The sequence below is a fragment of the Nomascus leucogenys genome, unplaced genomic scaffold, assembly GCF_006542625.1.
Source record: "Nomascus leucogenys isolate Asia unplaced genomic scaffold, Asia_NLE_v1 Super-Scaffold_258, whole genome shotgun sequence".
Taxonomy (NCBI): Eukaryota; Metazoa; Chordata; class Mammalia; order Primates; family Hylobatidae; genus Nomascus; species Nomascus leucogenys.
In genome coordinates this window covers 3631468-3650453 of record NW_022095769.1, presented here as the reverse complement: position 1 = coordinate 3650453, position 18986 = coordinate 3631468, and the positions used below count along the sequence as shown (strand labels likewise).

At 53.7% G+C, this 18986-nt stretch overlaps 1 protein-coding gene across 2 annotated transcripts; it reads right to left on the bottom strand.

Annotated features, from left to right (window-relative positions):
• Positions 1-3383: 3383 nt before the first annotated feature.
• Positions 3384-14651, bottom strand: SP6 (Sp6 transcription factor). 2 transcript variants are annotated; one of them, XM_003278721.1, is made up of 2 exons: positions 14431-14651; positions 3384-6949 (listed from the first exon to the last, which is right to left on the bottom strand). In XM_003278721.1, the coding sequence occupies exon 2, from the start codon at positions 6890-6892 to the stop codon at positions 5762-5764; it is 1131 nt and encodes a 376-aa protein (XP_003278769.1). In that variant the 5' UTR covers positions 6893-6949; positions 14431-14651; the 3' UTR covers positions 3384-5761. The 2 variants fall into 2 exon arrangements, with proteins under 2 accessions (XP_003278769.1, XP_003278770.1); XM_003278722.1 differs by lacking the exon at positions 14431-14651 and adding an exon at positions 9398-9675.
• Positions 14652-18986: the final 4335 nt, after the last annotated feature.

The window sequence follows — 18986 nt, the reverse complement described above, 5'->3', positions numbered from 1 at the left end:
TGGAAAGGGAGACTTTGTCAGAGAAAGAGGACTGCTGGGACATCTGGAGATTAAGGAAGAACCTCAGATACTTGAGTCCTGGTTTGAATCCCAGAGGCGCAATCCCAGGCTGGAGGCGCCCAGGGGAATAAGATACAGAATACGAGAGTGGTGGAGGCTGGGTGCGGGGGGGGGGGCTCGCCCCTGTAATCCCAGCACTCTGGGAGGCGGTGATGGGAGGATCACTTGAACCCAGGAGTTCAAGACCAGCCTGGGTAACATAGCAAGACCTCACCTCTACAGAAAATATTTTAAAATTAGCTGGGCCTGGTGGTGCGTGCCTCTAGTCCCAACTGCTCGGAAGGCTGAGGTGGGAGGATCACTTGAGCTAGAGAGGTTGAGGCTGCAGTAAGCCAAGATCACACCACTGCACTCCAGCCGCGGTGACAGAGCAAGACCCTGTCTCTTAAAATTAATAAATACGGGAACGTGTGCACAAAACCCGTCTGATCCCAGAGGGCCTATCTGTCCGACAGTGCTCAAACCCATAGGAAGATCGCTTTAAAAGGAAATTTGGAACTTTCTAGTTCAAAGATTTGGTGCCTTTACCTGTGGTGAAACTGAAACCACAAAGAAGTCTTGGCCAAAGGTGACACAGAGTCATGTGGAGGTACACTCTGATCCCAAATGTTTTGATTTTCAGTTCATTTTTCTCCACAAACCATCTCTCCATAGCCATCATTAAGACAAATGCATCTTACACCCTTTTGCTCTGTGGAGCCCTCCAGAATGGAGGGAGGGGAGATGCTGCAGGTTATCTGCTTCCAGGGGTTGCACTGAATCTACAGATGGCTTTGAGTAGTATGCACATTTTAGCAATAGTAATTCTTCCAATCCATGAGCATGAAATATCTTTCCATGTCTTTGTGTCTTCTTCAGTTTCTTTCATCAATGTCTTATTTTCAGAGTACAGATCTTTCACCTCTTTGGTTAAATTTATTCCTAAATATTTTATTATTTTGGTAGCTATTGTAAATGGGACTATTTTCTTGATTTCTTTTTTGTATAGTTTGTTATTAGTGTATAGGAACACTATTGACTTTTGTACATTGACCTTGTATCCTCTGACTTTACTGTATTTGCTTAACAATTCTAACAGTGGGCCGGGCGCGGTGGCTCACGTCTGTAATCCTAGCACTTTGGGAGGCCGAGGTGGGCAGATCCCCTGAGGTCGGGAGTTCGAGACCAACCTGGCTCACATGGAGAAACCCCATCTCTACTAAAAATACAAAATTAGCTGGGCGTGGTGACACATGCCTGCAATCCCAGCTTCTTGGGAAGGCTGAGGCAGGAGAATCGATTGAACCTGGGAGGCAGAGGTTGCGGTGAGCTGAGATCGCACCATTGCACTCCAGCCTGGGCAATAAGAGCAAAACTCCGTCTCAAAAAAAAAAAAAAAGAAAGAAAAGAAAACAATTCTAACAGTGTTTTAGTGGAGTTTGGCTTTCTTTCAAGCCTACTCTGCTAGGGTGCTGGTGGTCAGTCACACTAGGATTAATGGGAAGGTGAAGGCTCTTTCTGATACAATGTCGGGGAGGGGTTGTGAGGTTGCCAATTAATGTCATTCCAGAAGCAAACATCAAGGCTGTGTGCTGAGAAATCTGGGCACCTGAAGCAGCTTGCAGGAAAGCGGGTTCATCTCCTGCAGTTCCCCGGCTTCCCACTGTGGGGCGGAAACAGGCAGGAGGAGAGGCAGAGAGAGGCCACAGCGCATCCCCAGGTTGCAGTCCCCAGGCTGTCTTCTTCTCTGTCACTTTCTCATTTCTTATTTCATTCATCCACCCTAGAGGGTAGGAGTAGATTCTACTTCCACTTCCCAGGAGAGGAACCCAGAGAGCCAGCCCAGATGTTCTGATTTCCCTAACCCCTTCCTGGGCCCTCCACGATCCTCCTGCCAGACACCCCATCTGAGGGGGGTCAGAGGTGGCCTTGGATTCCGTCGTGGGGGGGTGGGGGGCAGGCCAGCCAGGCAGCATTTCCAGCAAGCAAGCAAGCGTCAGAGCCCCACCAAAGGCCCCTGCTAAGAATGCAGGTCAGCAGGAGGAGCTGCATAGGGAGGAGGGGTGGCCCCAGCCCTGCCCAGACAGGCCTAGCCAGCCGCACAGCTGCCCTCCTGTCCCTGGGGGCAGCAATGGGGGTAAAGGAGGACGGGACTCACCAAGTTCCTGGGGTCTAACTCCCCTAGAACCAGGAAGACAAAAGAGGCACCTGGAGGAGTGGGGCTGGCATAAGGTCTCGGGAAAACACACCTGTCCTTCCTCCTCCCAGCCTTCTAAATCCAGCAGCAGATGGAAACAAAACAATTGGCCCCAAACCAGTCTGGTTTCCTCTACAACCCCTAAATCATTCATTCTGATGACCCTATCCTAAGGTAGCCATAAACATTGTGACCCCAGGATCCCAAATTAAGTTATGGGATGGGCCAGCCTGAGTACCAGATTTGGCTTCGAGAAATTGGGTTAGGGTTAGAGTGGTGGATCTAGAAATCCCACTAGGGGAAAATAATACTTTTGGCGAAAGGTAGAATGAGAAGGTGAAAGAACACAGTAACTCCTGCCCCCCAGCCCCCTTGGAGCCCAAAACCTATCTTCTGTCAACCTTCCTGGCTTTGGGGCTCTGGAATCATGAGGCTTTCTACTCATTTGCTGTGAATTAGGCACCAACTTTGTATCAAGCACTGGGAGGCCTGGGAAGATGTGTACAGATGGATATTTCTGCATATCTCTGGGGGCGGGTGCACATGGGTCCAGTGCGGGTATGTTTGTGTGCCTTGTGGTTGTGTAACCATGGTGGGTCTCTAGCTGTGAGCTACAATAGGAGCCTTTCCCTCATACTTTCCAGCTGGGCGGGAGCCCATCAGATAGCTCGGCTGCCTTTCATCGCCTTGTCCCTGATAAGGATCATCCTGGGTGAAGAAATCATTGCCAGTCACCCCCAGCTCAGTCACAAGCAGGGGATGGACTGACATGCACCCTCCATGGGGATGGAGTGAGGGAGCCAATGACTGGGAAAGAGGGAACCAGTGTTCTTAGCAGGGGAAGGGAAAGAAGAGGTTTGTATGTGGAGGAGGAAAGAGATATCTAGAAACTTCTCATAACCACAGGTATGAGACCAGGGAGGGACAGCCCGGGTATCAACCCAGAGGAAGCACCTCCCTTCTTCTGTACCAGACACCTCTGGGGCAGGATCAGACCCCAGCTCCAACCCAACTCAATAGACATGAGGCTTTCCAAGGGGCTGCAGGATCATCGGGAAGCATCCACCCCATTCTGTGGCCCAGACCTGGTCCTCACTGCTGAGAGACACTGAGTCAAAAAGGAAACAGAGCTGGAACACAAAGGAAGCATGATGTAGTTGATGACTTTATTGCATAAAAAACACAGGCTGTTTCTCCCTCCTACCCCTTCAAAGTGAGTTCACAGCAGTTAAAGAAAAAATAAATTCCTACATTTTTCCTCTAGGGGGGCTGCCTAGAAAGACAGGCAGCCAAGCAGCCTAGATCTATACAAGAGGGGAGCAGAAGAAAACCTATCCAAAGCCTCTACCCGCATACCTCAGAGCTTGGGGCTTCCATTGGGGGGAGCATCTGTGTCTACCACCAACACCCATTTGGGAGTTCCCCTTAGGATGGCCACTGGAAAAGGCTGTCTTGGTGGCACAGGGAGGGGATGGCTGGTTTCGATGGGTGGAGGAGAAAGGCATCCTACACCCACGGTGCCCTTCCTCTCTCCCCCTCTCCACCTGGCCAGGCAACTTGCAGGCACTGCCAACTCTCTTCCTGCCCCCAACCTTCTCAGCAAGGAAGGGGATCTCTGGTTGGGTTAGCAGGAGGTAGGGAAAAGAGAAAGAAAGAAAGAACATTACTTCTTAAACTACCCCAGGCCAATGAGTCGCTCCGGAAGGTCATCCTGTCCCTTTTAAGAAGGGCCCCTTTGTATACAAACACATATTCCCACCCAGATCCCAGCCCCCACTTCCCATATAGCTCCCAGACCTTGGCTGGGCTCTAGCATCTACAAGGGAAGAAGAGATGCTGGGCCCAGATCCCAGGATCTTGGACATGGTGAATAAGATGGGGTCTCCCTGGCTAGAGACCCCAGGCTCAGTAGAGAAACACACATATATGCACACAGGTACACACAACATGCACACACATAACCTAATATTAAATAAAATACCCTTTGCTTATAACTTAAAAATCAATACACAGCTAATCTCCGCAGAGGGCTCCGGGTGAAGAAAGGGAGCAAGGGGAAGGGGGAGGGGTATCAGAGGGACTGTAAGGCCCCTCTCTCGAGCGTGGGAAAGCCCTCCAGCTGCAGGGGCTGTGGCCTGCCAGACCCTTCCTCATATCAGCTTCTTTCCCCTCTGCCTGGCTCAGCCTCTGCTGGGCTTCTCACCTCCCTCCCTTCCTTTCTCCCCCACCCCATGATCAGAATCAAAATGTGTTTCTAGCATCTAAAGGAGAAGGGAATGGGGACAGCTTCCTGGATGTCACCTCAGAAGGCAGAACCCCTTCCAGTGGGAGAACAACTCTTCTCCCTTCCCCTGTGAGATGAGGGGGAGGAAGGAATCCCCTAATGAACATGCTACAGCAAGAGCAAGGGAAAAACAAGGGCCAAACTAGAGAGACAGTGGGGTTTATTTTCTTGGTGATGGCTAAAGAGATGGTCAGGCAGGCTGCAGGCCTCCACTCTGAGTGGGAACCAGTGGACGTTCCTCTGCTGAGACACCCCCAATCTGTCCTCAACCAGCCCAAGAAACCCTCTTCCTTCCATCCCTGAGAGGAAGGCAACTGGTGGGAACTACATGGAGTCTACTGCTGGCTGCCTTGAAAACACACCTAGGGTAATAGATGGGGAATGTGACTACTGAACTTTATTTATAGTAAGGACCAAGAATTAAGGGCTGAATCAGAGGTGGAGAGGGAAGGGGCTAGTTCCTTCCATACCCCACCAAATCCCTATCTCTCATTTTAGAAGGGGACTTCCCTACTCGCCCCCTACATCTAACTCTGTCCTTTATCGCCAGCCCTGGCTGGGAGGCTGTCAGGAATGCCAGCCCTCTTTCCCTCTTCCTTCATGGCTCCATCAGACTGGGTCTGAAAGGGTTAATAAGGAAGCTCATCAAAGGAGTTATTTTTACAGCAACAACCTTCCAAACCAGAGAGAGAGACCCCTGCCAAGGGGGACCCCCAGGCTCCCCCATCCCATCTCGGCTCTCCCTCCGGAAACCCTAGGGGCAGAAGCACTTTAAGTGGGATGAAAGGGACCCTCAGGGCGGCTCCGGAGGCGCTTTTATGTCCTGGTTCCCAGGCGCTAAGGACGTGTCCAGACAGCCACCACCAGCGCCCCGGGCCGTCCCCACTTCTCTCTGCTCCGGGGCCTGGGACTTGCTGTCTCCTCTAGCCTGGCCCCGCCAGCCAGCCGCGGTACGGGTGTCCCACCCCAACCCCCCAGCCCAGGGGCAAGGGAAACTGAGGCAGGGGAGAACAGAGGGGCATTGCGCAGCTCCTACCGGTCCAGTCAAATGCAGCCTGCCTAGTAGCCCCAGAGACTAAGAACCTCTAGCGCCCCATCTCCCTGTCCCTGCACCACTTTTCCTCCTCCCTGAATAAATACGCACCTTCCCCTCTTCCTCAAGCCACCCCCAAGGACGTCAGACCTGGGGGCTCGCATCCAGTGCCCCCCGGGAGACCCGCAGGGAGGCGGCACCGAGGAGCTCAGTTGGAGGGAGCCGCGCTGCCCTCGGCCTCGCGTTTGCCTTTGCTCCCGGGGGGCTCTACTGCGCCGCCGGCCTTGCCCTCTCCGGAGGCCGCCCCGGCCGCCTCCTCCTTGACGCCCTCGTGGGTTTTCATGTGCTTGGCCAGGTGGTCGCTGCGCATGAAGACGCGGCTGCAGACTGCACAGGGGAACTTCTTGGTGCCGGTGTGGGTCTGGAGGTGGCGCTGCAGCTCGTCCGAGCGCGTGAAGCGCTTGCCGCAGAAGAGCCAGTTGCACACGAAGGGACGGTCGCCGCTGTGCCAGCGCAGGTGCGCCTTCAGGTGCGACGTCTTGGCGTAGGCTTTCCCGCAGCCCGGGATGTGGCAGTTGTGCAAATGCTTCTTCTTGCCCCCATCGGGCCCACACGGAGACCCCAGTCGCTCCGCCTCCAGGCAGTTGGGGCAGCGACAGACGGTCTGGCCTGAGCTGCGGGGCACCGACCGCCGGGAGCCTTTGGGACGCGCCGCCCCGTCCAGGCTGGAATCCAGCCCTTGAGACTCCGGGGCGGCTACTTCCAAGGCCTTAGCCCCGTCGGGCGGCCCTAGGAGATGCTGCCCTCCGGCAGCTGGAAGGAGGTGGTGCGGATGCGGGTGGGGTGGCGGGGCACAAAGCTGGTGGTCTCCGACGTAGCCCCCCAAGCCCGCCTGAAGCGCCCCCGGGTGGCCAGGTGAGGTCAGCGCGCCCTGAGTGTGGGGGAGGTCCATCCAGCTGGTGCCCGGATGAAGGTCCCACCACGAGCCGTCCTCCGCGCCTGGGTGAGTCGGCCTGAACCACGATTCATAATGGTGTGACATGTCCGGCTGCAGGAGCTTGGAAAAGGGGCCCGGGGCCAAGGGACTGTCGCTTTCCAGGTCCTCGCAGGTTACCCGCGAGGAGGCCCCTGGCAGCTCATAGCCCTGCGAGAAGTCCACCTCCGGGCCCAGCGGGAGGCTCTGCAGCTCTCCAGGCTGCAGCGGGGAGGGGTAGTCCCCGGCCTCAGGGCTCGTGTGGCCCTGGTAAGTTTGGAGAGGCTGCAGGTCGAGGCGCGGCGGGGAGGCTTGCGGCGCTTCCGTGTGCTGGCTGCCCAGAGAGCCGCAGACAGCGGTTAGCATTGCCGGGATCCGGGGTGGGGTGAGGGCAGGGACGGTCAGGGGCACCTCAGACGGGACCTAAAGGAGGCGAAGAAGCAGAAAAGTAAGGGAAATGACCAGCTCACTTTCCCTCCTAACCCAGGTCCTCCTCTCTGGCCCCAGGTGTAAAAGAAGGATGCACCTCTGAACGAGGACTAGAGATCAGTTTAGAGAATTCAGGAGTGCGAGGAAGGGTCCAAGACGTGAGGTTCTCATCCAAGCACAGAGGATGATGGAGGTCTACCTTCCTCTGGGTGATCCCTGCCGTATGACCCAGCTCATCCCTAGAGTTGGGCCACTCCCAGGATGGTAGGTCAGATACACCTACAGCACAGTGCTAGAACCATCCCCACCCCAGCTGCCCAGGCCAGCGCAAGGGGCAGTGGCATTTTCCCCCTGCAGACTTGCGTCAGCCCAAATGGAGGATCTAGACCCATCTCAGCTTCCCCAGTTTAACTCAGGATACAGATGGAAGAGGGGATGGTCTATTTCTGAAACCCAAAGCTTCAGGTGACCTGCCCCTCATAAAGCCCCAAACGGGTCCTGAGTCTTTAGAGAAAGAGTTCTCATGCCATTCCCAAAGCATGTTCAGTAATGAAAAGCATTTCACCGTCTACGCTGCTCCCCGCCTGGCCTGGTCACATCGGGCCCACTAAACCAACTCACATACCCCCACCCCCTTCCCTCAAGCAGGGACTTCACCTCCCTGGGGAGCAGCTCTCTGGCCACCAGATACTCCCTGGAATCTGGGAGATACCCCCACCAGAGAAAACCAAATTTCCATCCCTCTCCTGACTCATACCAGTGCAAGGCAACTCTCTGACTGCTACCCATCTTCCTCTCCATACTAGAGGAGGCCCAGATATAAAGTTGGGAGGGAATGGCTTCCCCAGAGAAGAGCTTGACAGCAAGCTCTGGAGGGTACAGTTGCACCCCTTTAAGGGATATAGGGTCAGAGTGCAGGAAGAGGAAGGCAACAAGAGAAATAACCACAGAACTTAAGAGCAAGAATTGCCCAAAAAGATGACATAAGCGAGTGCATCCCAGGCGTGGATCATTTTTTAGAAGCCCCCCCCAGATGATTCCTATATGCAGCAAATGTTGAGAACCACTGCTCCAGGCCAATCTTCTTATTTTGAAGAGGAGGAAGCAGGCTGAATGACTTGGCACAGTGACTTGGAGAAGGATGTTCATTTATTCATTCAATAAACCAGGTCTCCTAACTCCTGGACTCTCAGTCTGTTACTTTCTGTAAACCAGTCTTTCTGTAGACCCTTAGAACGCTAAAGACCCCCAACCCTTTCTCAACCACGTATCTGTGGCTTGAAGTTCACTGTCTTCCCACCACCTCTCCCTAAGGCCTGGAAGCCCTGCTGCCTCAGCTGGGCAGGTTTGTATGCCTGGGTCTTCTCTACTGGTGGGGGAGGAGACCAGTGACTTAGGGCAGGATTGTTTCCTTCCCACAGCAGGGCTTAGCTGACCCTACCACTTCTGCCTCTGGGACCAGGGAGGTGGCACTGATAGCCTGGGAGAGGGAGGGAGAGGAGGACGGGGGCACCTACTCAGGCTCTGGCTGCCTCACCACAAGACAAAAACAGGGTGAAGCTGCAGGAAGGGAGCCCCAGGCTGGGGTGGGGCAGCACAGAAGGGGCTGGGCAGGAGCTGTGAAGCCGGGGACCCTAACAGCTTTTGGTGCCTGGGAACTGCCCCAGGGGCTGGAGGGTGGGAAGGCTAGGATAATCTGGGCTCCAGAGTGGCTTCTCCTGGCAGAGAGCTGGAGAGCCCAGGCCTGGGATGCAATGGCCTGCTACCAAGATTTCGGAAACCCAAAGCGGGGTGATTCTCAGGTTCTAAGACCCGTCCCACTGGGTGGAAAACTGCCCTGGAGCTGGCTCAGTCTAGCAGAAGATGCAAGACTAAGACCGAGGAGAATAGAGGAGGGGGCAGGTCTTGGGGGTGATATGGAGCCACCCTTAGGTGGCAACCCTTTGGTTGCCTTTATGGTCCTTGATCCACCTGCCCCAGATGGGCAACACTGCCCTGCCCCAGAACTGAGAGGAAAGAAGGGAACAGGATTGAGTACCAAGTATATGTCCGGTTCACTTCCAGGCCTAGAAAGATTTCAGGAAAGGAGAGAGCACAGCGCACATCGCAGGCTTCTCTCTCCCCGAAGTGGGAAGGCAAGTCGGTGCACCCTTATGCCCCATTCGGCTCTGCCTCTCTGGATCACCGGCTAGTACTCCCAGTTCTCAATGTCCCGGTCCTCTGGTTGTCCCAGTCGCTCCAGTTGCCCCGGTTTCCAGCCTCCTCGGTCTCTCCAGTCTCTCCCGTCCGCCCAGTTTTCCCTCCATGGGGGTTCTAACCCCTCAGATCCTTTAGGACTACCCCGCTCCCAAGGCCATAGGAGGCTGGGGCGCGTTCGGAGTGCGTTTTTTCGAGACAATCTCCGTAGCGCTCACCCCTGGCCACCCCGACCCGCGCTCCTACCTCGAGGCTGCGGCGGCCTCCGGGCACAGCTGGCTGGTGCGCTACAGACGGTCGCTCATGGGCCCTGTGCGCCGGCGAGCTCTCCAGCGGTGAGGGGCAGGAGCCCAGGGCGAGCCAGACTCGGTGGCTGGCGGCAGGCGGCAGGCGGCGGAGGAGGTGAGCGCTGGCGAGAGGGCGGAGGACGGAGGGCGGGCAGGAGCCAGCGAGCGAACAAGGCCAGCTCCGCCCGTGACTCACCCGCGCTCTCTGCCTTCATCCTCTCCCCAGCGCTGCTTTTTCCCCCCGAACTCGCGGCCCCGCCCACCTCACCTGCGGCCGCCTTTAACCCTTGCGGGCTCGGCTGGACCGGAGGCCCAGCCAGGGCCGCGAGGAGGGGGCGGGCGGGAGTGGGGGAGGAAAGCTAACTAGGGCGTGCGCCGCCCGCTCCCTCGCTCCTCCCTGGTCCCCTCCACTCCCAGGGCGAGGGGCCCGGGTGGGGTGATTCCCAGATTCTAAGACCCGCCCCGCCGGGTGGAAAACTGCCCTGGAGCTGGTTCGGTGTAGCAGAGGACGCAGGACTAAGACCCGGGGGGGAATGGATAAGGGGGCAGGTCCTGGGGGTGAGACGGAGCCACCCTTAGGCAGCAACCCTTAGGTTGCCTCGATGGCCCTTGACCCTCTCTGGACGGGCAGCCCTGCCCCGGAACTGGGAGGAAAGAAGGAAACAGGATTGAGCGCCAAGTATGTTTCCAGTTCGCCTCTAGGCCTAGGCCGTGTGAAATTTGTCTTGGCTGCCCTCCTTCCCCATTCCCCAGACCCCCGACCCCTGTCCCCTGCCCCGCCTCACCCCCCCGCACGCCGCGCTGCTTCTCTCCACCACCACCCTTCCCCGTCCTTTTTTCCCTCTCCCTTTCGGGGTCTCCCTCTCTGACCTTTCTGGATGACCACCTCCTCTCCTCCCCTCTCCCAGCCTCTGCCCACAACCGGTCTCTGCTGCCCCCCTACTCCGGTCCCAGGTCCCAGCAGCTCTCACTTTGCCCCTCCCCTTAGGTAGCAACCCCAGTGCCTCCGAAATCCACCTCCCAAATTCGCCTCTCCTCGCCCTCCTGTCCTTTGGGAAATGCTCAGCCTACGCACACCCTCGTCCCCGAGCACCCGGTTCTGAAGAATGGGCAGGCGCCTGAATGGCCCTGGGAAGGGACACTTCTGGAAGGAATTAAGCTATCCTTTGCCACCATTCCTTCCTAATTCTCACCAGAATAACTAAACCCAAGGTTCTCAACTTTGGGGAGGGGGTCTTGGATTCCTTTGAGAAAAATGCACATGCCCAGTGCAATATTCTGGTAAAATTTCAGCGCGCTCGCGGAGCTCACAAAAACTTCTCTCAAGATCTGGATGGGTCGACATTCCCGAGACCCGCCAAGCACCGGTGGGTAGGGAAGTTCCATCCCCCACCCACGCATTCTTCTGCCTGGCCGCCGAGGTGGCCCCATGCTTCACTCCCATGCCGCAGTGTTGATCTCTCCATGTGACCCCTTTTTTCACAGGGGAACACCGATTAATTTCCCTATTTCTTTCATTTGGCAAGTTGGTCTCCTCTGTGCGCTTTGCCGTCGGCTTTTTAAAATTTCGTTTTCCTCTTTACAGTCGATTTCATACTTGAATTTAGGCTGATTTAATCTCGCCTCTACAGCCCCTATTCCACCCCCATTGGTTTACCTGTCCTGCATGCCCGTTCGGGACACACTCAAACTGTAACTCAAAAATAGCTAAACCGAGTGCATAAGCGGGGTGAAAAGCAATCCATGCATGTATGCGTATGTGTGCGGTACCCCTCAGACACACACACGTTCTTATCCAGAATCGATGTCGGATTCATCTGTGCATCTCCCTCTTTTCTAAGGCTCATTTCCTTCATCCGGACCACCTGGGTACACATTGGTAGGGTCTCTTGGGGGCTTAAAGGAATTGATGTGCCTAAAAATGCTTAGCCCACGGGGCCCCTGGTAAGTGCCGGGTAAATGGAAGATATCCTTGTTATAATTATTAAATAAGTCAGTTCCCAGTAAATATTGATTGGATTAAGGTGTATGCACAAAGCCCTGTGGACTAGAAGTTGACGGATTTAAATTCTAGCCCCAGCTCTGCACCTGCTAAACTGACCCTGGCAGGTAGGTGCCTCTAAGCCTCAGTTTCTTCCTTGGTGAAATGCTGTAAGAGCAGCCACCAAGCTAGAGAAATGACAGGTATTCGGAAGCCAGAGGTGCCGCCTGACATCGGGGGATTGAGATTTCTGATCAGTCGGGGTTTGCTTTTTGCCTTCTTGTTACTTGGGGCTCTGGATGTGGATTCACAGAAACTGCTCTGGATCTTTGTGGCCATGGCTAAATTGACAATCCTCTTCATCAATGCAGCTTTCTCTCCATCCATTCAGCCTACAAATCCTGGCCAGTTGGGTTTGTATCCTAGTTCACAGCTACCTCTGGAATGGAGTAGAAGCTCATCAGGTCCAAAACAGAGCCCCCAGTAGGGGACTCTGGTTCCTGATTTGACCTCTGGGCATTCCTGCCTCCTCCTCCAAGCTGCCTGCTGGTGCTGCATCTACTGTTCCTAAGGTGCTAAAGCCTGTGCAGGGGTCTGACTCTGGGTAGGGGGACCAAGTTCCCCCTCTCATTTATAGGCATCAGATTGCCTTCTCTTCCTGGCCCCTTCTGCCTTTTCCCTGGAAAGCAACAGGGATTCAGCCCAAGGATGGTAGACACTCCCCGCTACTTTCACTCTAGGCCCCCTTTAGCCCTACCCCGATCCAACCAGACCTGTAGCCATCTGGAATCCCACGAGCAAAGACCCTCTATCTGCCTGCAGCTCCTCAGCAGGAAATTCAACAACAATGCAGTTGTCTCTGGAAAATCCCAGCCATTCTGATTTCCTGCTCTGCCTAGGTTTCTGCTGCTCACTGAGGGTACTGGCACTATCTTTCCTCCAGTCCCCCTCTACTTGCAGTCCTCTGCTTCCAGCCCTTTTGGTTGCCCACTTGATAAATGTTTTCCACCGAATGACGGCCTATGGTCTGATGTTGACATAATGAGCAAGGTCACCACAGCCCATTGCCCATATACTTACTGCTACTCAAAATTGAACAACACAGCCCATCGCATCTCCTGTATAAACTGAGATCTGTCTTTGACTTGGGTCATTTCTGCTGCTCTTCCTCATTTTCTCAAATAAATAGTCAGATTTCCCCTGCAAGTGTCCAGCCCCCATTCCTGCCACCCCTCTTCTTCTCAAGCTTCATCTATAGTCGGTGATCCACTTTGTACCTGGAGAAACCTCATTAGTCTGCGTGTTTATCACAACCAGCGTTTATTTACTGAGCACCTACTATGTTCCAGGTGCTTTACACAAGTATCTCTAATTCTCATGGGCATGCAGCGAAGTAATTATTATTATTCCCATTGTACAGATGAGGAAGCCAAAGATCAAAGAAGTTAAATGATCTACCCAAGATTACAGAGTTGTTGAAAGACAGAAGAAGAAACTGAGTTCAGATCTCTCAGGTTCCAAAGCCTGTATTCTGCCTACTAGTCCATCTGGCCTCAATATGGCAGAATTGATGACCCTGGAAGTCTGGCTCCCCTAGAGCCTGAAGGCAGAGGAAACAGCATTCTTAAATGAATCCCTAGATGAAAGCCATCTCCTATCTTGAGTCTAATGGACAAACTGATCCCATCTTGAATTACTGAGACAAGTCAGACTCTACACTTGTGATCCCTTCCAAACCTCAACTGTCCTGTAGAGATTGCACTATGAGAATATCAAAGCTGGTCTAGCCCCAAATTGTCTAGTCCAAGCCCTCGTTTTACTGGTAGGGAAACTGAACCCCAAAACAGGGAAGTTAGTAGCAAGTTAGAAGCAGAGGCCGGGCGCGGTGGCTCACGCTTGTAATCCCAGCACTTTGGGAGGCCGAGGCGGGCGGATCACGAGGTCAGGAGATCGAGACCACAGTGAAACCCCGTCTCTACTAAAAAATACAAAAAATTAGCCGGGCGTGGTGGCGGGCGCCTGTAGTCCCAGCTACTCGGAGAGGCTGAGGCAGGAGAATGGCGTGAACCCGGGAGGTGGAGCTTGTAGTGAGCCGAGATTGCGCCACTGCACTCCAGCCTGGGCGACAGAGCGAGACTCCGTCTCAAAAAAAAAAAAAAAAAAGAAGCAGAGCTGGGACCAGACCAGAGTCTGGTCCTGTTTTCCTCTTCTCACTCATTCCTCTCCTCTTTTTCCCACTCCCACCTCCAGGCTGAACTTCCAAGCCTGCAAGCTGATGACCCTGGATGCCAACATATTCCTTATTTCCCCTCCTCTCCCCATCACAATCTCCTGATTCTTAGAAAACCAGGTAGAGCCCAAAGCTGGAGTCAAATAGTTTTCTTTCATTCATCCTTTGTTTCATTCAACAAACACTTATCGAGGGTCTACTTAAGGCCAAGCACAATGCTGGACACTAATTTTATTATTAATTTCAAAATCCCTAGCTACCACCATCCCTTTTCAGTCTAGAAGATGAACCCGCCTGAGGATAGTGCATCTGTATGCTGGTGTGTGTATATCTACAAATGTGTGTACATATTATGCCTGTGGGCTTGGGTGTAGAGTGTCTTCTCTCCTCCATCATAAATGCAGTTCCCCATAGGATGTGGATAGTGGTTTCTCCCTTACTATCCTTGCAGGTGTTCTGTCATTCAGGATCTTCCAGCCAGTGAGTGTGTGTGCCCTGTATTTCTATTAACATTTATTTGCCCTTCCTTTCTCTCGGAATAAAGTTCCCAGCTATGAATCCCTACCCCACTTCTCCACTGGGCTGACTACCCCAGCCCAGTCAAAAGACCTCCAAGGGATCCCTTTGGTTCTCCATGCAAACCCCACGAAGATCTCCCTCTTATCTCCCCCTTCCCAATTCAGAGAGAACCAGATCCTTCTCTATGACCCCTACTTTAGAGTGGAGACCTGATCCTCTTTGTGGAGGTCCCCTGTACTGGACAGGGAACAGCCTCTCTTACCAGTCCATGGAGCCCAGAGCTGGCGGCGGCAGTGAGGGCCAAGTGGCGGTGATAAAAGAGCCAGGCTTTATAAAGGAGGTGACAGGCAGTGCCAAAGGGGGAGGTGAAGGAGGGAGTAGGGATGCTGCCAATTCCTCACGGCCTCGGAAGCTTTTAGGATAATCCAGGAAACAGTGGCCCCCAGCTCTCCTAGGGGAGTGGTAGGGGGTGAGATCTGAGTCCGTGAGGTCTGCCAGGAAAGGAGGATTTCAGCTGGGAGTGGGGGCTGGGGGCACTTCCTTCCTTTCGCAGAGTTGGCTGGGCAGTGGGAGAGGGACAAAGTGGTTCTTGCAGGATGGAGGAAATGACAGCATTGCTAGGGTGGAGAGCTGGGATGGCTGGAACTCTCCAAATTCCATTCCCTCTTCCTGAGGTTTCCTCCATGGACTTGGTAAGAAAGAAACAAGTTCCATTTTTGAGACTTGAAAGACGCATGCCCCCCACCCAACACACACACACCACACGGCTTCAAGTCAGTTCCTCCTTGCAGAGCTTCATGTCAGTGTTGTTGGCCTCTCTGAGGCACAATTTCTCTCTCTCCCTTTTCATCCTCTCTTTACATACTCACTTCCCAACTTGGGTCCCCAGGAGGACCCAGTGTAATCTATCTTTTGGACCTGGGATCTCTCATTGTCAAATGGGAAGGGAGGACCTTTTCCCTGACTTTGGATGGGGTGGGGCAGCTTAGGATGGACAAGAGGTCACCTAAGACCAGAAAGACCAGAGGCAGAGTCCAGCCAAGAACTGTTACAGACAGTTCAGGACTCCTGGAACTCCAGGAGGGTGAAGAGGGTGGAAAGGTGGCCTGGAAAAGGGAGAAGGGGCCTGAAGGTGAATTTAGGGGGAGCCCCCAGATCTCTATTTATATAAGCCTAATTTTAGGATGGTTGTAAGTTTAGGTATACTGGCTAACACAAACATGTCCCAGGGCAGAGATGGACAAAAGACCAGGAAGGAGAACGGAGATGAAACAGAGTAAGACTTGTTTCCCAAAGCTCATTGAAGCTGCGAACTCTGACCCACATAGGAGAGTGGCCTGGGGACTTTTCACAGGATGACATCCTGTTTTTGACCACAGCCCAATGCCCTTGGCAGAGGACAGGAGCAGTTGTACCCCCTCTACACACCAGAACCCAGTACCCCAAGACTTGCATGCTACCTCCCTCCCACAGGATGAGCCAGGGAGTCTTCACCCAAAACTCTTCTCCTGCTCCTCCCCTATACCCTCAACAACCTCTAGACTGGGGATTCCCAGTCTCTTCATTAACTTTTCAGCAATTATCCCATAAAGGCTCCGACAGGTCCTTCCTCTCCCCATTTCAGAGATGAGAACACTGAGGCCCTGAAAAGGTAAAAGCTCAGCAGAAAGCCACCCATCAAGCAAGAGAGAATAGAGTATTAGAGGGCTTAGGAGGCAGAGCTGGACCTCTTTCTTCAATCTTAGGCAAAATTGGGAGGACAGGGCCAGCACAACCTCCTGGGGGAACCCAGGCGTCAGGACTGAGGCAGGCTCCAGGGAGGGGCTTCCCTGTCCCTCCCCACCTTCCAGCACAGAAAATCAGAGTGGGGAGGGGAAACAAGCTGAGGAGACCACACAGGTGGAGTAAATAATGTTAATACGGGAGCATTATCACTAGGGCATTTCCTCATGGATAAATGTCTCAAATACCAAAGGATGCCTCCAAATTATAGTTAATTACAGAGTTGATTTGCATAAATTATAAGGTGAGCATACAAATTCTTTCAATCGGTTCCATATGCTTAGGTAGCAGGTCCAGTCCAAAAGATGGGAGAATCTTGGGGTGGGGGGGGAGTTTGGGAGAGGAAAAAGACCCAGCCCTCAACCTGGACCTTCAGGCCCACACACCTTCCCCTGGACTTTGGATCAGTCATGGGTGTGTGTAGACCCTGCCTGGACAGCAATGAACATAGCCAGCACCCTACTTGGCAGGCGACCCCCTTTCCTCCTCTATTTGCACCTCCAGACAATGTGTTTTCCCAACACCAGTAATGGGTGGGAGAGAGGAGCTGGGAAAGCCAGGGGTGGGTGCCATGCGGCCTATAGCTTGGAGTGGGGGGCGGGACTGCAGAGTCCTGGCTTCTGGCCTTTGGAGCCAGAAGAGGGGAGGGGGCTGAGGAAGCTGAAGACCCAGTGGGGCTAAGGGTAGATTCAATTCAAGCCCCTCTGTCCTGATCACAGCTCCCCTACCCGCCCCCTGGCCCCCCACACGAGCCACCTCCCCCAACTCCAGCTCACTCCCAGCGCCAGCCCTCGGATCTCAGGTTTGATGTTGCCGCTGCCTGCACCTTCCAGGTGGCTCCTCAGCGGCTCAGACTCCCAGACTTTCGTCTCCAGTGCCTGGGCCTATTTCCTCTGCCCTCGCCTCTCGGTCTCCCACCTCCTCCTCCCGCCCCTAGCTGCTAAGACTCTACTTCCTTCTTCAGCTCTCTAATTTGTTCCTCCCTCTGGCCCCCATCCTCAGCCCCAGAGGCCCATCTCCTACTGTTCTTCCTTCCATCTTTCTCCTCCTTGCCCAGCCTCCCTCCCCTAAAGATCCCAGGGCTCCCCTACACTCAGCTGTCAACTTCCCTTTTCCCACCCCCCAACTGCTTTCTGCTTTCCAAGCTACTCTTCCTCCCACCCCTAAGCTTGCTTACCTCACTGTCCCCCAAATCCTTACTGCATGTAGTTCTCTGATTTTTCTCAATATACCTGCTCCAAAGGCAGACACTACTGGATTCACTTAGGCTGCAAGGGGGAGGCTGGGCTAAGTAAGATCTCCCAAGTGTGTGCAGGTGAGAGTTTACCTTCATCTTTTTATCTTAGGGCAGGGGAAGATGATGAAGAAAGAGCCTAAAATGGTGTCTGGTACTTAGCAAGTATTTTACAAATATTTGTTGAATTGACGAATGAGGTGGAAATGGGCACTGGTCTGTGGAAATTCTATGGCAGCGTCAACTTGCTGACAAAAATTACTACTTGTCTCAATTAATTTTCAGGTCTCCTATGCCACTTCTGTACCCACCAACCTAAGCTTTCCTGCACCTAATCAATGACAGATTAAGCATCTTTTTTTTTTGAGACAGTCTCCCTCTATCACCCAGACTGGAGTGCAGTGGCGCCATCTTAGCTCACTGCAACCTCCGCCTCCTGGGTTCAAGTGATTCTCATGCCTCAACCTCCCAAGTAACTAGGATTACAGGCACCCACCATCATGCCTGGCTAATTTTTGTATTTTTGGTAGAGACGGAGTTTTGCCATATTGACCAGGCTCCTCTCGAACTCCTGGCCTCAGGTGATCCGCCTGCCTCAGCCTCCCAAAGTGCTGGGATTATAGGCGTGAGACATGATGCCTGGCCTAAGCATCCTAAAGTGCCACTCCATCTTGGCACTTCCCATCTCCAACACATCCAGTGGCTCCACAGTGCTAACTGTGCCATCCAGGGCCCTCCCACTTCACCTATGCAGTCTTCTCTCTCGCTGGTCCTCGTACAAACCCTACAGCCCAGCTCAGCCCAGTGGATTTAATGTTCACCAAACATATCCAGCCTTCCTACCTTTGTTGAAATCATTTCCACCCCTGCCAGCCATTCTTGCCTCTGGAAAGCACATTATCCTTCAAGCTCCTGGCTGGCACATAGGCGGCTTTCTCTGCAAAGGCTTCCCTTATCAGCACATCACTGGCGTGCTCCTCTGAACTTCCTCAGCACTTATTGCCTCATGCTCTGCTTCCATGGGCTTGTTTTCTTATCTTCTCTACTGGTTGGATCCTTGAGGGCAAGAACTCTATCCTTTCATGCCACAGGGTCCTCAGCCCAGAGCCTTTCTTTGAGAAAGGGGTGGATAAGCCACAGCTGAGTGAATTAGAGAAAGGGCTCCCCAGAATCCAAGCTTCCAGAAGCTTGTCAGCTGGGGGAGGGCATCAGTGAAGGCAGAAGCCTGGGTCAGGGGAACTTAAAACCCAAAGATCCACGAAGTAAGCACACACAGCTTCCTACTGTCCCCCTGGCTGGCCCTGGTTGTGTGAGGGAGGTGGAAGGACCCAGAGAGTATCTGGGACATGTAGGGTTGGAGTGGGGGCTGAGGGAGAGTGAAGCCCCCCACCCTGTCACCCTGCTTGGAACAAGGAATTGGAGGTTTGGGGCAAAGAAGCAAGGGCAGTAAGTGGAGCCGAGAGAAAAGGCTGCCTGGGTGTCAGTCACGGAGACAGGCAGAGGCAGAAAAAGCAGAATCCCCTTAGTCCCTCAGTAGGAATTTAAACTTCTTACAAGAGTGGAAAGATCCCAGTCATGTCGTGCCTCAGCTCAAAAACATTCAATAGCTCCCCATTACCTACAGGAGAAAATCTGCACTCTTAGCCTAGAATTGAAGCCCCATTCCCCATCTGGCCTCAGCCTCCCTTTCCAGCCACATCCCTTCCCCCTCCCCAGGAAGCTTCTACTCCATCCTTACCGTCCACACACTTTCACACCCCACACTGTTCCATGTGTGGAATGCTCTTCCCCATTTCTCTGCC